This window comes from Scyliorhinus canicula, chromosome 1, assembly GCF_902713615.1.
Source record: "Scyliorhinus canicula chromosome 1, sScyCan1.1, whole genome shotgun sequence".
Taxonomy (NCBI): Eukaryota; Metazoa; Chordata; class Chondrichthyes; order Carcharhiniformes; family Scyliorhinidae; genus Scyliorhinus; species Scyliorhinus canicula.
In genome coordinates this window covers 283,749,487-283,766,490 of record NC_052146.1, presented here as the reverse complement: position 1 = coordinate 283,766,490, position 17,004 = coordinate 283,749,487, and the positions used below count along the sequence as shown (strand labels likewise).

Sequence of the window (17,004 nt, the reverse complement as noted above, 5' to 3'; positions counted from 1 at the left end):
GTTCAACTTGGCCTTTGTGTCTCTCTCTGTTCCGGCACACTGTTGAGTGCACCGTTAAAACTGCGCCTAGTTTGGGGTACTAATTGCTTTTCATTCATTCTGGGAATATGGGCATCGCTGCCTGGGCACCATTTAATAATAGTCCAACCCGAATTGCCCTTAACTGAGTGGCTTGCTCTGCCATTCCAGAAGACATTTTCTTGTAAGAGTTCACCACATTGATGCGGGTCTGGAGTCACATGTAGGCCAGACCAGGTAAGGTGGCAGATTGCTTTCCCAAAAGGACATTAGTTAACCATATGGGTTTTTGTGACAATCAACAATAGTCATCATTAGACTTGTGGTCCCAGATTTTCATTGAATTCAAATCACATCATCTGCCATGGCGGGATTCGAACACAGGTCCTTAAAACATTACCCTAGGTCTTTGGATTACTAGTTCAGTGACAATATTACCACGCCACCTCCTCCCCTTGCCCCTATTGCCTCGCGAGGGTCAATTTTAACCCGAGCTGTCTGGCATAGATTGGTAGGCAGCTCAAATTAATGCCAGAAGCAGATCAAGATTGTACGTTGCTTTTGACATCCCACTTGATCCAGAAAAGGATACAGATGAGTTTGAGTTCAAGTCTTTTGGCCACACACTGCCAGGATGGTTTAATGCGCATCTTGGCCTTCATCCATCTAGTTCTCACCTTGAGTTAAAACCGGAGCTTTAGGGTATAAGTTGTTATTATTAAGCTTCTGTTGTGAACCAGGATGTCCTATTATCTAATGTTGCTGGTGCTGCAGAAAGTATGCAGGTGTATTCTCAGTGTATGTTGAAAACTAATCTGTTTTCTACAAGTAACGATTAGCAGTATCTTACCATAAGAGCATAAGAACTAAGAGCAGGAGTGGGCAATTCAGCTCCTCAAGCCCGCTCCGCCATTCAATACGATCATGGCTAATCACTCAGCCTCAACTCCACTTTTCTGCCGGTTCTCCATAACCCTTCAACCCATTGCTAATTAAAAACCTGTCCAACTCCTTAAATTTACTCAATGTCCCAGCATCCACCGCACTCGGTGGAAGTGAATTCCACAGATTCACGACCCTTTGCGTGAAGTAATTTTTCCTCATCTTTGTTTTAAATATCCCACTCATTAGCCTAAAACTATGACCTCTTGTTCTAGATTATCACACAAGAGGCAAATTCCATTCTATGGGCTGGATTCTTCCGCCCCGCCTGCAGCAAGTACGGACAATGGAGAAGTCTGATGACCTCGGGCAGGATTCTCCGATCGCCGGAGAATCCCGCCCTATGTCTACTTGGTCAATACCTTTTTTCATCTTACGTACCGCAATTAGATCTCCTCTTTTTCTTCTAAACCCGAGAAAGTATAGACCTAAATTGCTCAATCTCTCTTAATAAGAAAGACCCCTCATCTCTGGAATCAATCTAGTGAACATCCTCTGAACTGCCTCGAATGCAATTACATTTCTCCTCAAATGAGGGGACCAAAGCTGAACCCTGCACTCCAGATGCAGTCTCACCATTGCCTTGTACCGAGAAGTAAAAACCTCTCCACTATTAGAATTCCCCTATAGTCAATTGAGCGCTGTAATTTTCAATGGTGATCCAGGGATTCCCTTGCTTTCCCTGACTCCTAGGCAGACTTAGGTGGATGCCAATCAGGTCAAACTATTATTTCAAGTTATCCCCCGGTATAATCCATATCTTACTAGGAGATTCCATCTACTTACCACTCAGTACCTTACACACGGGTCCAGCTTGCTAAGTAGAGTAAAGTAAACTTTCTAATAATAATAATAACCACTCTTTCAGGTTATCAATTTAACCTGAACTTTATTTTCAAGTTAAAAAGATATAAACTACTTTTACAGAAAGTTAAAAGATCTTTTCTTATTCGGAGCAGTTGTAAGATTTTCAAGTCTATCTTGACAATCGTTTTTCTTTAACTTTTGGTCTTCTGTTCGCTTCTCTTGCTCGGTCTTCAGATGCTGCTTGTCCCATCACCGAGGAAGATTCTCTGATTTTCTGCTCACTTTTCAGAGTTTTTATCGCAATTTGTGCAGCCTGACCTTCACAAATGGCTCCCTTCTGCTGCTTGACCCTGACGGTTGAAAGCTAGTTTCTATCGGTCAGAAGCGTGGCACCTTGCAACAGCGCGGCTTCATTCCACCAGCTCGCCATTACATACTTTGAACTTTTTCACTTTGCTTGACATTTAATAAATTTGTCTCTGTCTTCGGCAGTACCCTTTCATATATATGTCTTTTTAAATGATTTTTTCAGTCTCAACCCGGGTCATCTTTGGGTCAAGCTAATGTCATGTTCAGGTTACCCCCTTTGACTCTATCCTTATCTGGCTTGGCCATTTTCTAAAAGGTTTTAACATCAAAATGGTGTGTTATAGTGTAACCTTGTCACCTTCTGTTTTTTTTAAATTTGTAAATCAGTTGTCTCATCTTATTACTGGTGCCAGCAAGTTTTCACACCTAACAGTTCCTTATTTTAAACCTTAGATTCTGACTGCTCTTCTTAATTGTTCAATAAAATAATTCATTGCTTAAAGAATTGTGAAATACTGATCCCTTTCATATAACTAAAGAATTTGAGTCGATCAAATGACTTTTTAACTTGTAAATCAGAATGAATTGTTCCTAGCTGTTTTCCTTCCCATCTGTGAAGCTGACTGCATTTCAAACAAGCTGCTGCTGTTAACCCCTTGTGGGATTTTTCCCTTTCATTAAAAGTCTCAGGCATTCTCAGTGTTACTTTCATGTTTCATGGACAACGGGAGGAAGGATAGCCACTTAACGAAAGATCAGGGAATGATTCCAAGTATATAAAATCCAGTTTAATCCGGGTGTAGGAGAGAAACAAGGGGATCTGTGTCTGTACTCTTTGGTCTTGTGTATAAACCTGAATAAAAGAAAAGACTGGCTTGAGATTTATCCTTTTCTCAATGTATAAACAGTGACTTTAATGGGGTAGGTGCTGTTGAGGGGAGGGTCATATGCTTACCTTTATGGGGGCAAATGGGGTCATGAAAGGGGCAATGCCTGCCCCCGTGGAGCACTGCCCTGATACCCCAAACCGTCCTGAACTCTCCCAGGGCATCCAGCCATTGAGACACCTCCTACATGCAGCTGCAACTACAGAAATGGCCATCGCTAGTAGAGGCGCTGCTGAGCTGCCAGCCATCCGACTGGGCCGCCAGCTGATTAGGGCTGGCCATCATCCTTCATTAGATTGAAGCCCCTGATTGGCCGCCGCTGGCAGGTCTTGCCACCCATTGGAGCCTCCCACTTATGACCAGAGCAGCAGGACCTCTGCCATCCCGAGAACATTCTGCTCAGCATGCTGACTACACATGTCACTACAGAGACATGCTATTATTGTGCCTTCTAGTGCGTTGAGTGGCCTCGACTAAAATGAAGTTTTGTAGAGATTGTCGAAAAGATAGTGATGACCATCATCAAGGATATTGTTGGAATATATTGTGTTAAGGAAATTAAGGGAACATTTCCCTAAAAGAGCCATATCTTCTTCAAGTTATATTTCGATTTACTTGTCAAAATGTTAGGCCTCAGAATGATTAGTTGAAAAATACAAAGTATTGTTGTCTGTGGCACTTCTGATGTTTTTCCGTTGTTTTAAAATTGTTTCTTACGCCTTAGCTCTGAAGCTGCCGGCCAAAGTGGAAGATATGTGTCCCAATATTCCTTCCTTGGAAAGTTTGCTGGAAGAGATTATGGAGCTGGCGGAATCTGGGATTCGCTACACTCAGATGCCCCACGTGATGGAAGTCATTTTGCCCATGCTGTGCAGCTACATGTCCCACTGGTGGGAACACGGACCGGAGAGTAACCCCGAAAAGGGAGAGCACTGTTGCACTGCTCTAACTTCGGAACACATGAACACCCTCCTAGGCAACATTCTGAAGATTATATCGAACAATTTGGGCATTGATGAAGGAGCCTGGATGAAAAGATTAGCAGGTATTGCAGCTTCTGTTTTAATGAAGGTTTAACATTGTCGGACTGAGTGGGATCTGCTGGGCTCGTGCAAATCAGGACATTGCCGCCAAACACCTCAAGCCCTTTGGCACGCTTGCTGAATGGATAAAAAATTGTGGGGAGCAGCTCCAGTCCTTCCCACTGATGGGATCATCCACCTTCACTGCTGCCTTCTCCTGGTTGGGGGGAGGGGGGGGGGGGGGGGGGGGAGAGGCAGAAAATCCCTCCCCATGTGTTTAGAGATTTGACCAAATAAATAAAAAGATGTCACAATTAAAGAGCAATTTATTCTGCAGTGACAGGATTAGTTTCATCAACTGCGGATTTTTTTCTGCATCCCACAGGACAAAAATTTGTATTTGTTCAAGCAACCGTAGTTTATCGTAATGTGGTATTTTTCTTCTCCACTACTCAGATATAAGATTGATATTTGAACTGCAGTGTATAATTAATATCTCTTATCAGCTGTTCAGAATGCATCATTCATTTTGTTTACTGGGAGAAATTAGTTACTGCCAGACTTTCTAAAATGGAAATATTCCTTTTGATTGATGAAACAATTAGAGTTTGTGCAGCAAGCCAAGAATGCACAAATAATTACTTCAATGGATCTTCAATTATTCCCCTGTGGATGAGTTAACTTTACTGTTTTTACTGGAATCTGTTCCATACGCCACTATCCGATAGAGAAGAGGAGGCTTCCTCCAATCTCTCATTTCATTTGAGGCTTTTTGCTTGTGACCAGTCCTTACAGATTACTACATAATGCTTCCCAGGATGGCAGGACTGACATATGAAGAAACACTGGATCGACTGGAGTTTAGAAGATTGAGAGGAGATCTCTTAGAAACATATAAAATCCTGATGGGACAGGACAGACTAGATGCGGGAAGAATGTTCCCGATGTTGGGAGCGTCCAGAACTAGGGGTCGCTGCCTAAGAATAAGGGGCAAAGGATTCAGGACTGAGATGAGGAAGACCTTCGGGCAGGATTCTCTCAGCCCGGGCTGGAGAATCGGCGTGAATCACGCCACGCCGCCCCAGCGCCGGGATGCGATTCCCCGCAGAGCGGAGAATCGGCAGCATTAGCGCCGGCGTGGTCGGCGCGCCGCTGGCCGCGGGAAGCTCTATGCCCACCGATTCTCGGCCCGGAATGGGCCTCACGGTAGCATGGTGGTTAGCATCAATGCTTCACAGCTCCAGGGTCCCAGGTTCGATTCCCAGCTGGGTCACTGTCTGTGTGGAGTCTGCACGTCCTCCCCGTGTGTGCGTGGGTTTCCTCCGGGTGCTCCGGTTTCCACTCACAGTCCAAAGATGTGCGGGTTAGGTGGATTGGCCATGATAAATTGCCCGTAGTGTAAGGTTAATGGGGGGATTGTTGGGTTACGGGTATACGGGTTACGTGGGTTTAAGTAGGGTGATCATTGCTCGGCACAACATCGAGGACCGAAGGGCCTGTTCTGTGCTGAACTGTTCTATATATACAACAATAATCCCAAGTCCCGCCGGCGCCATTCTAACCTGACCCTAGCCGGCGGGATCTCGGCTTGGAAGGGTCCGGGGGGGGAATGGGGGGTCCGATCCCGGGTTGGGGGGGGGGGGCCTCCATTGTGGCCTGGCCCGCGATCGGGGCCCATCGATCGGTGGGCCGGCCTCTCTGGCTGGGGGCCTCCTTTCTTCCGCGCCGGCCCCTGTAGCCCTTTGCCATGTTGCGTTGGGGCCAGCGTGTTGGCGCCGATGCCACTGTGCATGCGCGGACCCCGAGGCGCCCAATTGACGCCGGGATCAGCAGCTGGAACAGCGAGGATCGCTCCAGTGCCGGGGGCCAGAATTGCTGATCCTGAGGCCATGTTGGCGCCATCGGGAAATGCAACAGTGTTTCCGACGGCGTCAACACTTAGCCCCAGGATCAGGGAATCCCGCTCTTCTTCTCTCAGAGAGTTGTGAACTTGTGGAATTCTCTACCACAGAAGGCTGCTGGGTGGAGCCAGTTCATTGTATCGATTCAAGAGGGAGCTGGACGTGGCCCTTGCAGTTAAAGCGATTAAGGGGTATGGAGAGAAAGCAGGAGTGGGATACTGAATTTATAAGATCAGCCATGATCATACTATATGGTGGTGCAGGCTCGAAGGGCCAAATGGCCTACTCCTGCACCTATTTTCTATGTTTCTATGTTTCTGAAGGACTGTAAAGTGAATCACTGCATACTGAATGACAAACTACAGTTATATTACCGGTGTGCGAGTTATTAAAATGGACAGTCTAATTGCAGATGGAGTTTGCCATGTTTTTTTGTCAGGCTGGTTTTAGTACTGTCCGATACGACACAGAAGGAGGTCATTCAGCCCATCCTGCCTGTCCCAGCTCCTTGGTAGAACTAGCTAATTTGTCCCCCTCCCTTGAACTTTTCCTGTAGTCTGTGCAAATATTTTCTCTTCACTTTTGAAAGTCAATGTTGAGTCTGCTCCCGCCAATCCTGTCAAAAGCTGTAATCTGCTGTTTTGCTTCGGACAGTATTCTCACAGCCAATTATCAGCAAAGTGAAACCACAGCTGCTTAAAACACACTTCTTGCCCCTGATGGAGAAGCTGAAAAAGAAAGTGGCCACAGTGGTGATGGAGGAGGAACACCTTAAATCGGAGGGCAGAGGAGACATGTCCGAGGCTGAACTGCTAATTCTGGATGAATTTACTGTGCTGGCTCGAGATCTTTATGCTTTCTACCCACTGCTGATCAGATTTGTGGATTATAACCGGTAATATATTTTTAAACCTTTAAAAATGCACTGATGTAAAGGCGCTGTTTCTAAAGGAGTGCTGCCTTCATGAGCAAATGTCTGGAAAAACATTTTCATTCATTTACAAGGGAATAGCATAAAAACACAAACCACGGCAAGCATTGTTGAGCGTGTTATCATTGTGATGATGTTAGCAGAGTGGCTAAGCTGTTACGAGTCTGATGGAGTGAATTACCTCTCAACGTTTTGGCACATAAGTGATGTATAAATGGTGCCATAACTGTTCTGCACCTAGGAGCATCGGGCTCCCGATTCTTGCCATTAAAATGCCCTGGCAAGTTCCCTCATGGTTTTTACAACCTTCACGGGGCCCACCTTCTGACTCTTTACTGATCTATGTCAAAATGAGGAGCAGTGGAGCAGCAGTTCTGAGCTTTCCATTTGAACACCCTCAGTGTAGTCAAGGTAACCGGGGCTGAGATCCATGAGGCGCAGAAGGGAGGAGTATTTAAGCTTTATTAGTGTCACAAGTAGGCTTACATTAAGACTGCAATGAAGTTACTGTGAAAATCCCCCAGTCGCCACACTCTGACGCCTGCTTGGCTACACTGAGGGAGAATTCAGAATGTCCAATTCACCTAACAAGCATGTCTTTCGGGACTTGTGGGAGGAAACCGGAGCACCCAGAGGAAACCCACGCAGACACAGGGAGGAATGCAGACTCCGCACAGACAGTGACCCAAGCTGGGAATCGAACCTAGGACTCTGGTGCTGTGAGGCAACAGTGCTAACCAACTGTGCTCCCATGCCGAAGAAAGGGCAGTAGCAATTTCTGCAGCTGGGAATTTTTTTCTTGTGCAGTCCTTATGTCCATAGACACCTTGCTCTATGTCCAGCTGTGTCAGATCACCGGTAGAGTTTAGTTCCCATCTGGAGTTGGAGCTTCTTGGGGTCGACATGAGATTATCTGTGGCCTCTATTATCATGGATTAGGTAGAACAGCACAGGATAGAGGAAAGGCTAGTCAGGCAGCATTTACTACAAAGAATGCAACTTGCCAAGTGTAAGCCACACCCTCCCCCCACCCACTTTACCCATCACCATTCCGCACCACATATATTACAGATTATACACATAGAGAACTCATATGATGACCTTTCAAGGAGGTTTGAGGGTCGGAATCGGCAAAATGCTGTCTCATTGTTGCCATGACTAGCTCTGACCTTGTTTGGCTGTTGATCCATGGGGCTCCTTTGGAGTTACTCTTGAAAATTATGATTAAAAAAAGGTTTCAACAATGTTACCTGCAATTGAAAGGAAGCACTTCTTCCTTCCCTGGTTGCTTCCCAGTCTTTTGCTGAAGTGTGCAGGTTAATCTGCCTTTGTTCAGATGCCGCAGCCCCAGTTTCTTTGTTTTGTAGCAACTTACAGGTGATTTGCACCACTGACTACTCCAATGGGTATCCACACAAAGTGGTCTAGGAAACCCATTTGTTAGTATCTCTCCTCATCCACTAGCCCATGCAATTTTATTTATGCCACAACAACCCACCACAGGGAAATCTCCCACCTCGAATCAGCAATGGCACACAGTGAAGGATACAATGCAGCCCATGATCACTGCACTGTTCACTATTTTAAGTATCTTAGGCCAAATGTTGGAAAGAAACATGGGGTCAGGGGTGAACTAGTTGGATGGATCCAGAACTGGCTTGGCCATAGAAGACAGAGGGTAGCAGTGGAAGGGTGTTTTTCTGAATGGAGGCCTGTAACTAGTGGTGTTCCGCAGGGATCAGTTCTGGGGCCTCTGCTCTTTGTAATATATACAAATGACTTGGAAGAAAACGTAGCGGGTCTGATTAGTAAGTTTGTGGATGATACTAAGATTGCAGGAGTTGTGGATAGTGATGAAGATTGTCAGAGAATACAACAGGATATAGGTAGGCTGCAAAATTGGGCAGAGAAATGGCAGATGGAGTTTAACCTGGACAAATGCGAGGTGATACATTTTGGTCGATCCAATTCAGGTGGAAGCTATAAAATAAACGGCAGATCCATCAGAAGCATAGACATACAGAGATCTGGCCGTGCAGGTCCACAGATCCTTAAAAGTGGCAGCACAGGTGGAAATGGTGGGCAAAGAAAGCATATGGCATGCTTGCCTTCATAGGACGGGGTTTCGAGTATAAAAGCTCCAAAATTATGTTACAATTACATAGAACGTTGGATAGGCCACATTTGGAATACTGTGTCCAATTCTGGTCACCGCACTACCAGAAGGATGTGGAGGCTTTTTGGAGAGAGTACAGAAAAGATTAACCAGGATGTTGCCTGGTATGGAGGGTATTAGCTATGTGGAGAGATTGAATAAACTGTGATTGTTCTTCCTAGAGAGATGGAGGCTGAGGGGCAACCTGATAGAACTTTATAAAATTATTAGGGGCAGAGATAGGCTGAACAGTTGGAGGCTATTTTCCAGGGCGGAAATGACAATTACATGGGGCACAAGCTCAAGTTAAGGGGGGAACGTTTCAGTGGAGATGTGCGGGGGACGTTTTGTACACAGAGGGTGGTGGTGGCCTGGAATGCACTGTGGTTGAGGCAGATACGTTAGCGACCTTTAAGACTTATCTGGATAGGCACATAAACAGATGGGTATAGAAGGATACATGCGGTTGGTCTAGATAGGACACGTGATCGGCGCAGGCTTGGAGGGCCGAAGGGCCTGTTCCTGTGCAGTATTGTTCTTTGTTCTTTGAATTGAACTATGAAGGAAAGTATATTTTAATGTAGATATAAGGTGTGTACTATTATACACTTCTTAACGCATGCTACTTGCAAAAGTCATGCCTGCTGTCTTGGTACTGTCTACATTAACCCACAATTTTCGCTGTTCTGCTCCTGTGCCATCACTGTAGCGTTGCCAGAAGTGCGATGGAAATGCTTTGTATCTGTCTTGTTACACTTTTGGTGAAGTGTAGCGATGAAGTAGGGGTAGCCTTGAGGAAATGCTGCTATATATTGTATACAGCGTGTACAGACAGGTCGTTAACCAATTATCAATTAAGCAAAAGAGTAATCTTAACTTTGAACATGTAACAGTTCTATTTTCCCGACTGGCCACTTCTGGAGAGTAGCTGTGCTCACACGGAGCGTTGATTAGGGTTCTACTCATTTTAATTACTTCCCTGTTACTGCAGTAATTAATTCACACTGGCTAATTTTCCGACTGGCCATTCCTGCGGCTAGCCGCACGCTATAGCAAGCCAGATTTTCCATCCATTAACTTTAATGAATGAATATCATAGGGCTTTCCAAGCAACCATCCCTTTGATCATTGCTGCTTTCCAATTGCGGATACAGCCTTGATTTCCATGCAGACACAGAGAGATTGAAATGGATTGCAGCTTCACAGCATGCCCACAAAATGTCTTTTTGTTTCATTTCAGTGCAAAATGGCTCAAGGAGCCAAATTCTGAAGCAGAAGAACTTTTCCGCATGGTGGCTGAAGTATTTATTTACTGGGCAAAATCTCACGTAAGCGCAATCTGCCATTATTGTGCCCAACCTTTCAAAATTGTCAATAAAACAACCATCTGCGTGTTATATATTTTCGGCCTCACTCACTGCCGGTATGTGTCTTTCAGAATTTTAAAAGAGAAGAGCAGAACTTTGTGATACAGAATGAAATCAACAACATGTCCTTCCTCATCACTGATACAAAGTCCAAGATGTCAAAGGTCCCATATTTGTTGTGATTTATTTTGAGCTATAGTGCCATTTGTCATGCACAGAATTTCTGCTGTTATTTGCAGTTGGAGTTGCATTGGATTTAAAGTCACAGTAGTTTTGTGTCATTAATTTGCTCATGTATTGATTAGACGCTCGTCCGACTGGGCAGTTTCAATGACTTCACCATGGATGGCAGAAAGGCTTTGAGGGGATTAGTAAATATTCAATTAAACCTGACAGATGCTCATTTTTCTTTGTATCCTGCAATGCCATGTTTAATATTCAACTGGGTGAATTATTTGGTTATTGTCACCTAAGGAGTGCACAGAAATGGGCTCAAATCCACTGCAGTCAAAGGGATTAGAAATCTCCTACCTCTAGGAGTTCAATATGAAGCAAACCAGGGTATTCAATTCATTCCTTAGATGAAGTAGCCATACTGCATGAAGGCATCAGCTGACAATAAATTGGGAATAGATTTTCTTCACACTTCTCCATGGCTCCATTCCACGACTGAAATCTCCTTCAGATCTTCCATCCCCATAATCCCTGGCCCTCCTGCTCTGCTCCTTTTGTGCACCTCCTTACATTTGATCCACAAATGATGGCAGAAGACCCTGATCTTCTGAAAAATATGACACCAGCAACCATTTGAAATGAAATGAAATGAAAATCGCTTATTGTCACAAGTAGGCTTCAATTGAAGTTACTGTGAAAAGCCCCTCGTCGCCACATTCCGGCACCTGTTCGGGGAGGCTGTTACGGGAATCGAACCGTGCTGCTGGTCTGCTTGGTCTGCTTTAAAGCCAGCGATTTAGCCCAGTGTGCTAAACAGCCCCTAATGTCTTCAAATGTCTCAATGCACTCCACACGAATCTTCTTCCGTTCATTGAAAAGCTTATTTTAATTGAAAAGCAATGATGATCTGGGTAAACTCAGGAAGAATTCTCTTCTCCAATAGCAAATGAGAAAATAATGTTGGTCAGGCATTTCACTTCTGAACAGCCTGAAATTAATGTTGAGAAGGGAAATTTGCATTTAAAAGTTTCAGAATGCTGCGGTAATCACCAAAAGGTTTGATAAAAGAGGAATTAGAAATCAGCAATACTGTATACTGTCTCTGCCTTTCTCTGGTATTTGTATATTACACACATTTTTCACTGACAGTTCGGGGAGGCTGTTAAATAAGCAACGTTATCGATGACAACTATTAATCTTCTTATGTTATCCACAGGGAGGTGTGTCTGACCAGGAGAGGAAGAAGTCAAAGAGGAAAGGAGACCGCTATTCTCTTCAAACTTCACTCATTGTTGCAGCATTGAAGAGACTACTGCCTATTGGGTTAAATATTTGTGCACCTGGTGACCAGGAACTAATTTCATTAGCTAAAAATAGGTTTAGCATGGTATGCAGACTACGATTAAGATTTTATTTTTTGCAAGTTATGCTATGCCTTCTTAACATCGATAGGTAACAATAGATTGGCAGGAATATCATTAGCAGAGTCTAATGCCTCTGCACCTTAGACATATCATGTACACTAATTGAGTAGTCCAGTAATTTTGTTTCTGAGCAGTCGCTTGAGTTTTTATTTATTGCTCCTGCTCAAAATTTTTCTCAGCGCATTGCATACAATAACATTGCCCACTCTGCATTATGATATACTGCAAGGCTGATTGCTTCCATTTAAGGGAATATTTGCTCAAATTTTTGTACCTTTCAGTTTGCAGACATTGTGCTGCAACATTTCAGAAAAGCACTGTAGCATCACAAGGATGTGTCTTTGTGCCAGTTAAAGCATTTGCTCCGATTGAGGGACTGCCCAATGACTTACATTTGCTTGAAACAGGATAAGAATTGGTACAGTTACAAGATTAGTTAGTGCACCAAATGATGAAGGAGGAGCAGAAAGAGTAGCATAGAGTGGTCAGGGAGATAAGGGAACCACTGAACACACGCATATAAGTCCCACAGATACCTCATGTACACAGGGAAGTAAAACTTTGTGAGTGGTCCTGCGGAACATTATCTTAGGAGGCTTATAAAGACTTGCATTTCTAATGTACCTTATCATATCCCCAGTTGTTTCACATACAATGAATGACCTTAAAGTCAGCGAGTATTATTAGGTCGATAAATGCAGCAATCATGTTGCGCATAGTAAGATCCCATGAGCAATGATACAAATGATCAGTCCATTTGCTTTTGTGTATTTGGCTGTGGGGGGGATGCAGACCAGGGTATCAGGAGAATTGCTTGCTCTTTTGCAAACAGTGCCAATGGGATATTGGACAGCAGAGTGATATTCTTCAAGCAGAACTTCAGATATTTGCATTGATCAGAATGGGGGGAGGTTGGGGCCTGGCTTGCAGAGGTTCTCCTCAACCATTGTGAGGATATTATTTTGCTGTTTTCATAGACAAATGGATCAAATGAGAAATAAAGTAGTTTTGAAACTATGTAAAAAATTTAACTTAATGTTTGTTACAATTCCCATGGAGACGAACAGTGATTTAGACGATAAGACCATAAGACAAAGGAGCAGATTTAGGCCATTTAGCCCACCGATGCTGCTCAACCATTCAATTATGGCTAATATGCTTCTAATCTCCATTAATAATAATAATAATAATCGCTTATTGTCACAAGTAGGCTTCAATGAAGTTACTGTGAAAAGCCCCTAGTCGCCACATTCCGGCGCCTGTTCGGGGAGGCCAGTACGGGAATTGAACCCGCGCTGCAGACTTTGTTCTGCATTACAAACCAGCTGCTTAGCCCACTGTGCTAAACCAGACCCTCCCTGCCTCCTTCCCATAACTCCTGATCCTTCCCATAACCCCGATCTTATTAATCAAGAACCTAACTATTTCTTCTTAAAGACACTGAGTGACCTGACCTCCATAGCCTTCTGTGGCAACGAGTTCCACAGATTTACCACCCTCTGGCTGAAAAAACTCCTCTTCATCTCTGTTTTAAAGGATCGTCCCTTCAGTCTGAGGCTGTGTCCTAGGGTTCTAGTTTCTCATCTGGTGGAACAGCCTCTCCATGTTCACTCTATTTAGGCCACTCCATATACTGTAAGTTTCAATGAGATCCTCCCCTCATCCTTCTAAACTCCATCAAGTACAGACCCAGAGTCCTCAACCGTTCCTCATATGACAAGTCTTTCATTCCGGGGATCATTCTTGTGAACATTCTCTGGACCCCCTCCAAGGCCAGCAAATCCTTCCTTAGACACTGACCATATAATTCTGAGCTTGCATTGTATGTCATCTCTAGTTAACCAAGCCTCCTTTTACCATCAAATGTAACATGTTCCCTAATTTTTAGATGTTCTGTGGTTCCCTAAATTTACACAATCTCCTGTTGTTGCACCAAACTTTGAATACTTGGCTTCATCATATCCTACAAGTCGTGCATTTTTGCCAAGATGTCCCCCCTTGTTCCTGTGGACACCCAGCACAATGTGACTTGCTCAATGATCTCGCTTTATGTTGACAAAACCCTCTATTTATGGAAAGCCTTGTATACCTTTGTTTCAATGTAAATTACTGTGCAAGTTGCTGAAATTAGGTGTGCTAGTTGTTCAAGAGACTTTAGTACCTGGTTCTCTCTTTGAACAAGCATTTAGCAGCTTTGTTACCAACAAGTCTATGTAGGATTCCAGTTTTACTGTTATCAAGAACATAAGAACTAGGAGCAAGAGTTGGCCATCTGGCCCCTTGAGCCTGCTTCACCATTCAATAAGATCATGGCTGACCTTTTTGTGGACTCAGCTCCATTTACCCGCACGCTCACCATAACCCTTAATAATTCCTTTACAGGGCAGCACGGTGGCCTAGTGGTTAGCACAACCGCCTCACTGCGCTGAGGTCCCAGGTTCGATCCCGGCTCTGGGTCACTGTCCGTGTGGAGTTTGCACGTTCACCCCGTGTCTGCGTGGGTTTCGCCCCCACAACCCAAAAATGTGCAGAGTAGGTGGATTGGCCACGCTAAATTGTCCCTTAATTGGAAAAAATAATTGGCTAATCTAAATTTATAAAAAAAAAAAAAATAATTCCTTTACAGGGCAGCACGGTGGCCTAGTGGTTAGCACTGCTGCCTCACGGCGCTGAAGTCCCAGGTTCGATCCCGGCTCTGGGTCACTGTCCGTGTGGAGTTTGCACATTCTCCCCGTGTCTGCGTGGGTTTCGCCCCCACAACCCAAAAATGTGCAGAGTAGGTGGATTGGCCATGCTAAATTGCCCCTTAATTGGAAAAAATAATTGGGTAATCTAAATTTTAAAAATCAATAAATAAATAATTCCTTTACTGTTCAAAAATCTATCTATCTTTGCCTTAAAAACCTTCAACGAAGAATCCTCAACTGCTTCACTTGGCAGGGAATTCCTTAAATTTACAACCTTTCGGGTGAAGAAGTTCCTCCTCAACTCAGTCCTAGATTTGCTCACCCTTATTTTGAGGCTATGCCCCCTAGTTCTAGTTTCACTTTCCAGTGGAAATAACCTCCCTGCTTCTATATTCCCTTCATAATTTTATATGTTTCTCCAAGACCCCCCAACATTCTTCTAATTTCCAATGAGCATAGTCCCAGTTTACTCCGTCTCTCCTCATAAGCCAATCCTCTCAACTCCGGAATTAACCTAGTGAATCTCCTCTGAGACCCCTGCAGTGCCAGTACATCCTTTCTCAAGTAAGGAGACCAAAACTGTACCTAGTACTCCAGGTGTGGCCTCACCAGCACCCTCCACAGCTGCAACATAACCTCCCTGCTTTTAAACTCCATCCCTCTAGCAATAAAGGACAAAATAATAGTCCAATTCCCACCAAAATGGATGACCCCATATTTATCAATGTTATTCTCGATCTGCCAGACCCTCGGCCACTCACTTAAACTATCCATATTCCTCTGAAGACATGATTGATTTATTGATTGATATTTATTGTCACATGTACCGAAGTACAGTGAAAAGTGTTTTTCTGCGGCCAAGTGATCATACATAGTATGTACATAGAAGACAAAAGAAGAATCGACAGAGTACATTGACAATGGTACATCAACAAACGGTGATAAGAGATAAAAGAAAGCGGTCTGGTTGAGAGAGCTCACAGAGAGTCGCCACGCTCCAGCGCCATCTTGAATTCCAAAATTGGAATTGGACTTTCAGTGTCCTCTGCACACTTTACTCTACCACTCATCTTAGTGACATCTGTGAACTTTGACACATTACACTTGGTTCCCAACTCCAAATCATCTATGTAAATTGTAAACAATTGCAGTCTCAAAATTGATCCCTGAGGCACACCACTAGCCACTGATCACCAACCAGAGAAACACCCATTTATCCCCACTCTCTGCTTTCTGTTAGTTAATCAATTCTCTATCCATGGTAATACATTACCCGTAACGTGTGCACCTTTACCTTATGCAACAGCCTTTTGTGCGGTACCTTGTCGAATGCCTTCTGGAAATCCAGATACACCACATCCACTGGTTCCCCTTGTCCACCTCATTCCTTGGTACCTCAGTAATACAGAATGATTATTTCAGCCCATAAAATCCTTAAGAAACAATGCATTATGGGTAATTTCTGAGCTTGCAGTTCTAATTAATTAGTGGTTTTATTGGGTGAAACATGATGAATAACAATGCAGAGGAAAGATTGTACTACTCACTCTTGTTGTTAACAGAGCTGTACAAACACCTGAGAGAGACTGCCACACTGATAATTGGTGTATTATTACCGTGTGCCCCAGAAATAATTAGACCTGAGTAACACTCAATGATCCGAAACATCTCCTACAAATATTTTGGAAAATTAATTTCAAGACAGTGCTAGAAAGTACAACTTTTGCTGCTCTAAAAAGAATCCCTGTTACTATGCACTTGATGTATTATGAGAGAGTTGCAGGATGTTGTGGGAGTTTTGAAATTTAATTATTTTTCCTTCTTAAAACAGAAAGACACGGAGGATGAAGTTCGAGAAATAATTCGCAATAATCTTCACCTTCAGGGGAAAGTAGGTTTTTGGTGTTACTGTCCAGTTGCTAAGAAACCCCTGTCTTTATGTGTATTCGTGAAATTGCTCTATTGATTGGACTGCTATGCTTGAGCATGAATTATGCACAAGTTTCATTTCATTACAGGAACTGTTTGGTTATGAGATCTTTTATCTGCTCATTTCACACATCTATCTCTTTCTTCCCGTATGCCTGCATGCTGCCCTTCAGTGTCGAATCTTTTATTTCAAGGGGCTGCTGAAGAGACTTTTTCCTGAAATGGATGCAGAACAAAATTTCCAAATCCATCTCAAGGTTCAGTAAACTCAGGTCCAGATTTCCCAGTCAATTATACTTAACAAAGCTTGACCATGCAAAAACACTCTTCTCACTGGGCATAATGCTCAGAAGTCGGCCAGCTTCTTTCTCAGCTCTGGGGGTGTTTGACCCTTTGGCCACAAAGATACACTCAAAGACCCAAACAGAGCGTTTTGGATTCTTGCTATGCG

The 17,004-nt window shown here is 43.8% G+C and overlaps 1 protein-coding gene across 4 annotated transcripts in view; it reads left to right on the top strand.

The window, feature by feature from the left end:
- The window catches only part of ryr2a (ryanodine receptor 2a (cardiac)), a 936,900-nt gene that overhangs the window by 736,855 nt on the left and 183,041 nt on the right, over positions 1 to 17,004 (top strand). For all 4 annotated transcript variants that reach the window (XM_038814319.1, XM_038814304.1, XM_038814294.1 and 1 more), the window contains 6 exons: positions 3,688 to 4,008; positions 6,541 to 6,781; positions 10,213 to 10,300; positions 10,411 to 10,503; positions 11,730 to 11,900; positions 16,456 to 16,515. In XM_038814319.1, coding sequence (XP_038670247.1) covers positions 3,688 to 4,008; positions 6,541 to 6,781; positions 10,213 to 10,300; positions 10,411 to 10,503; positions 11,730 to 11,900; positions 16,456 to 16,515 — 974 coding nt within the window. The remainder of the gene's footprint in view (positions 1 to 3,687; positions 4,009 to 6,540; positions 6,782 to 10,212; positions 10,301 to 10,410; positions 10,504 to 11,729; positions 11,901 to 16,455; positions 16,516 to 17,004) is intronic.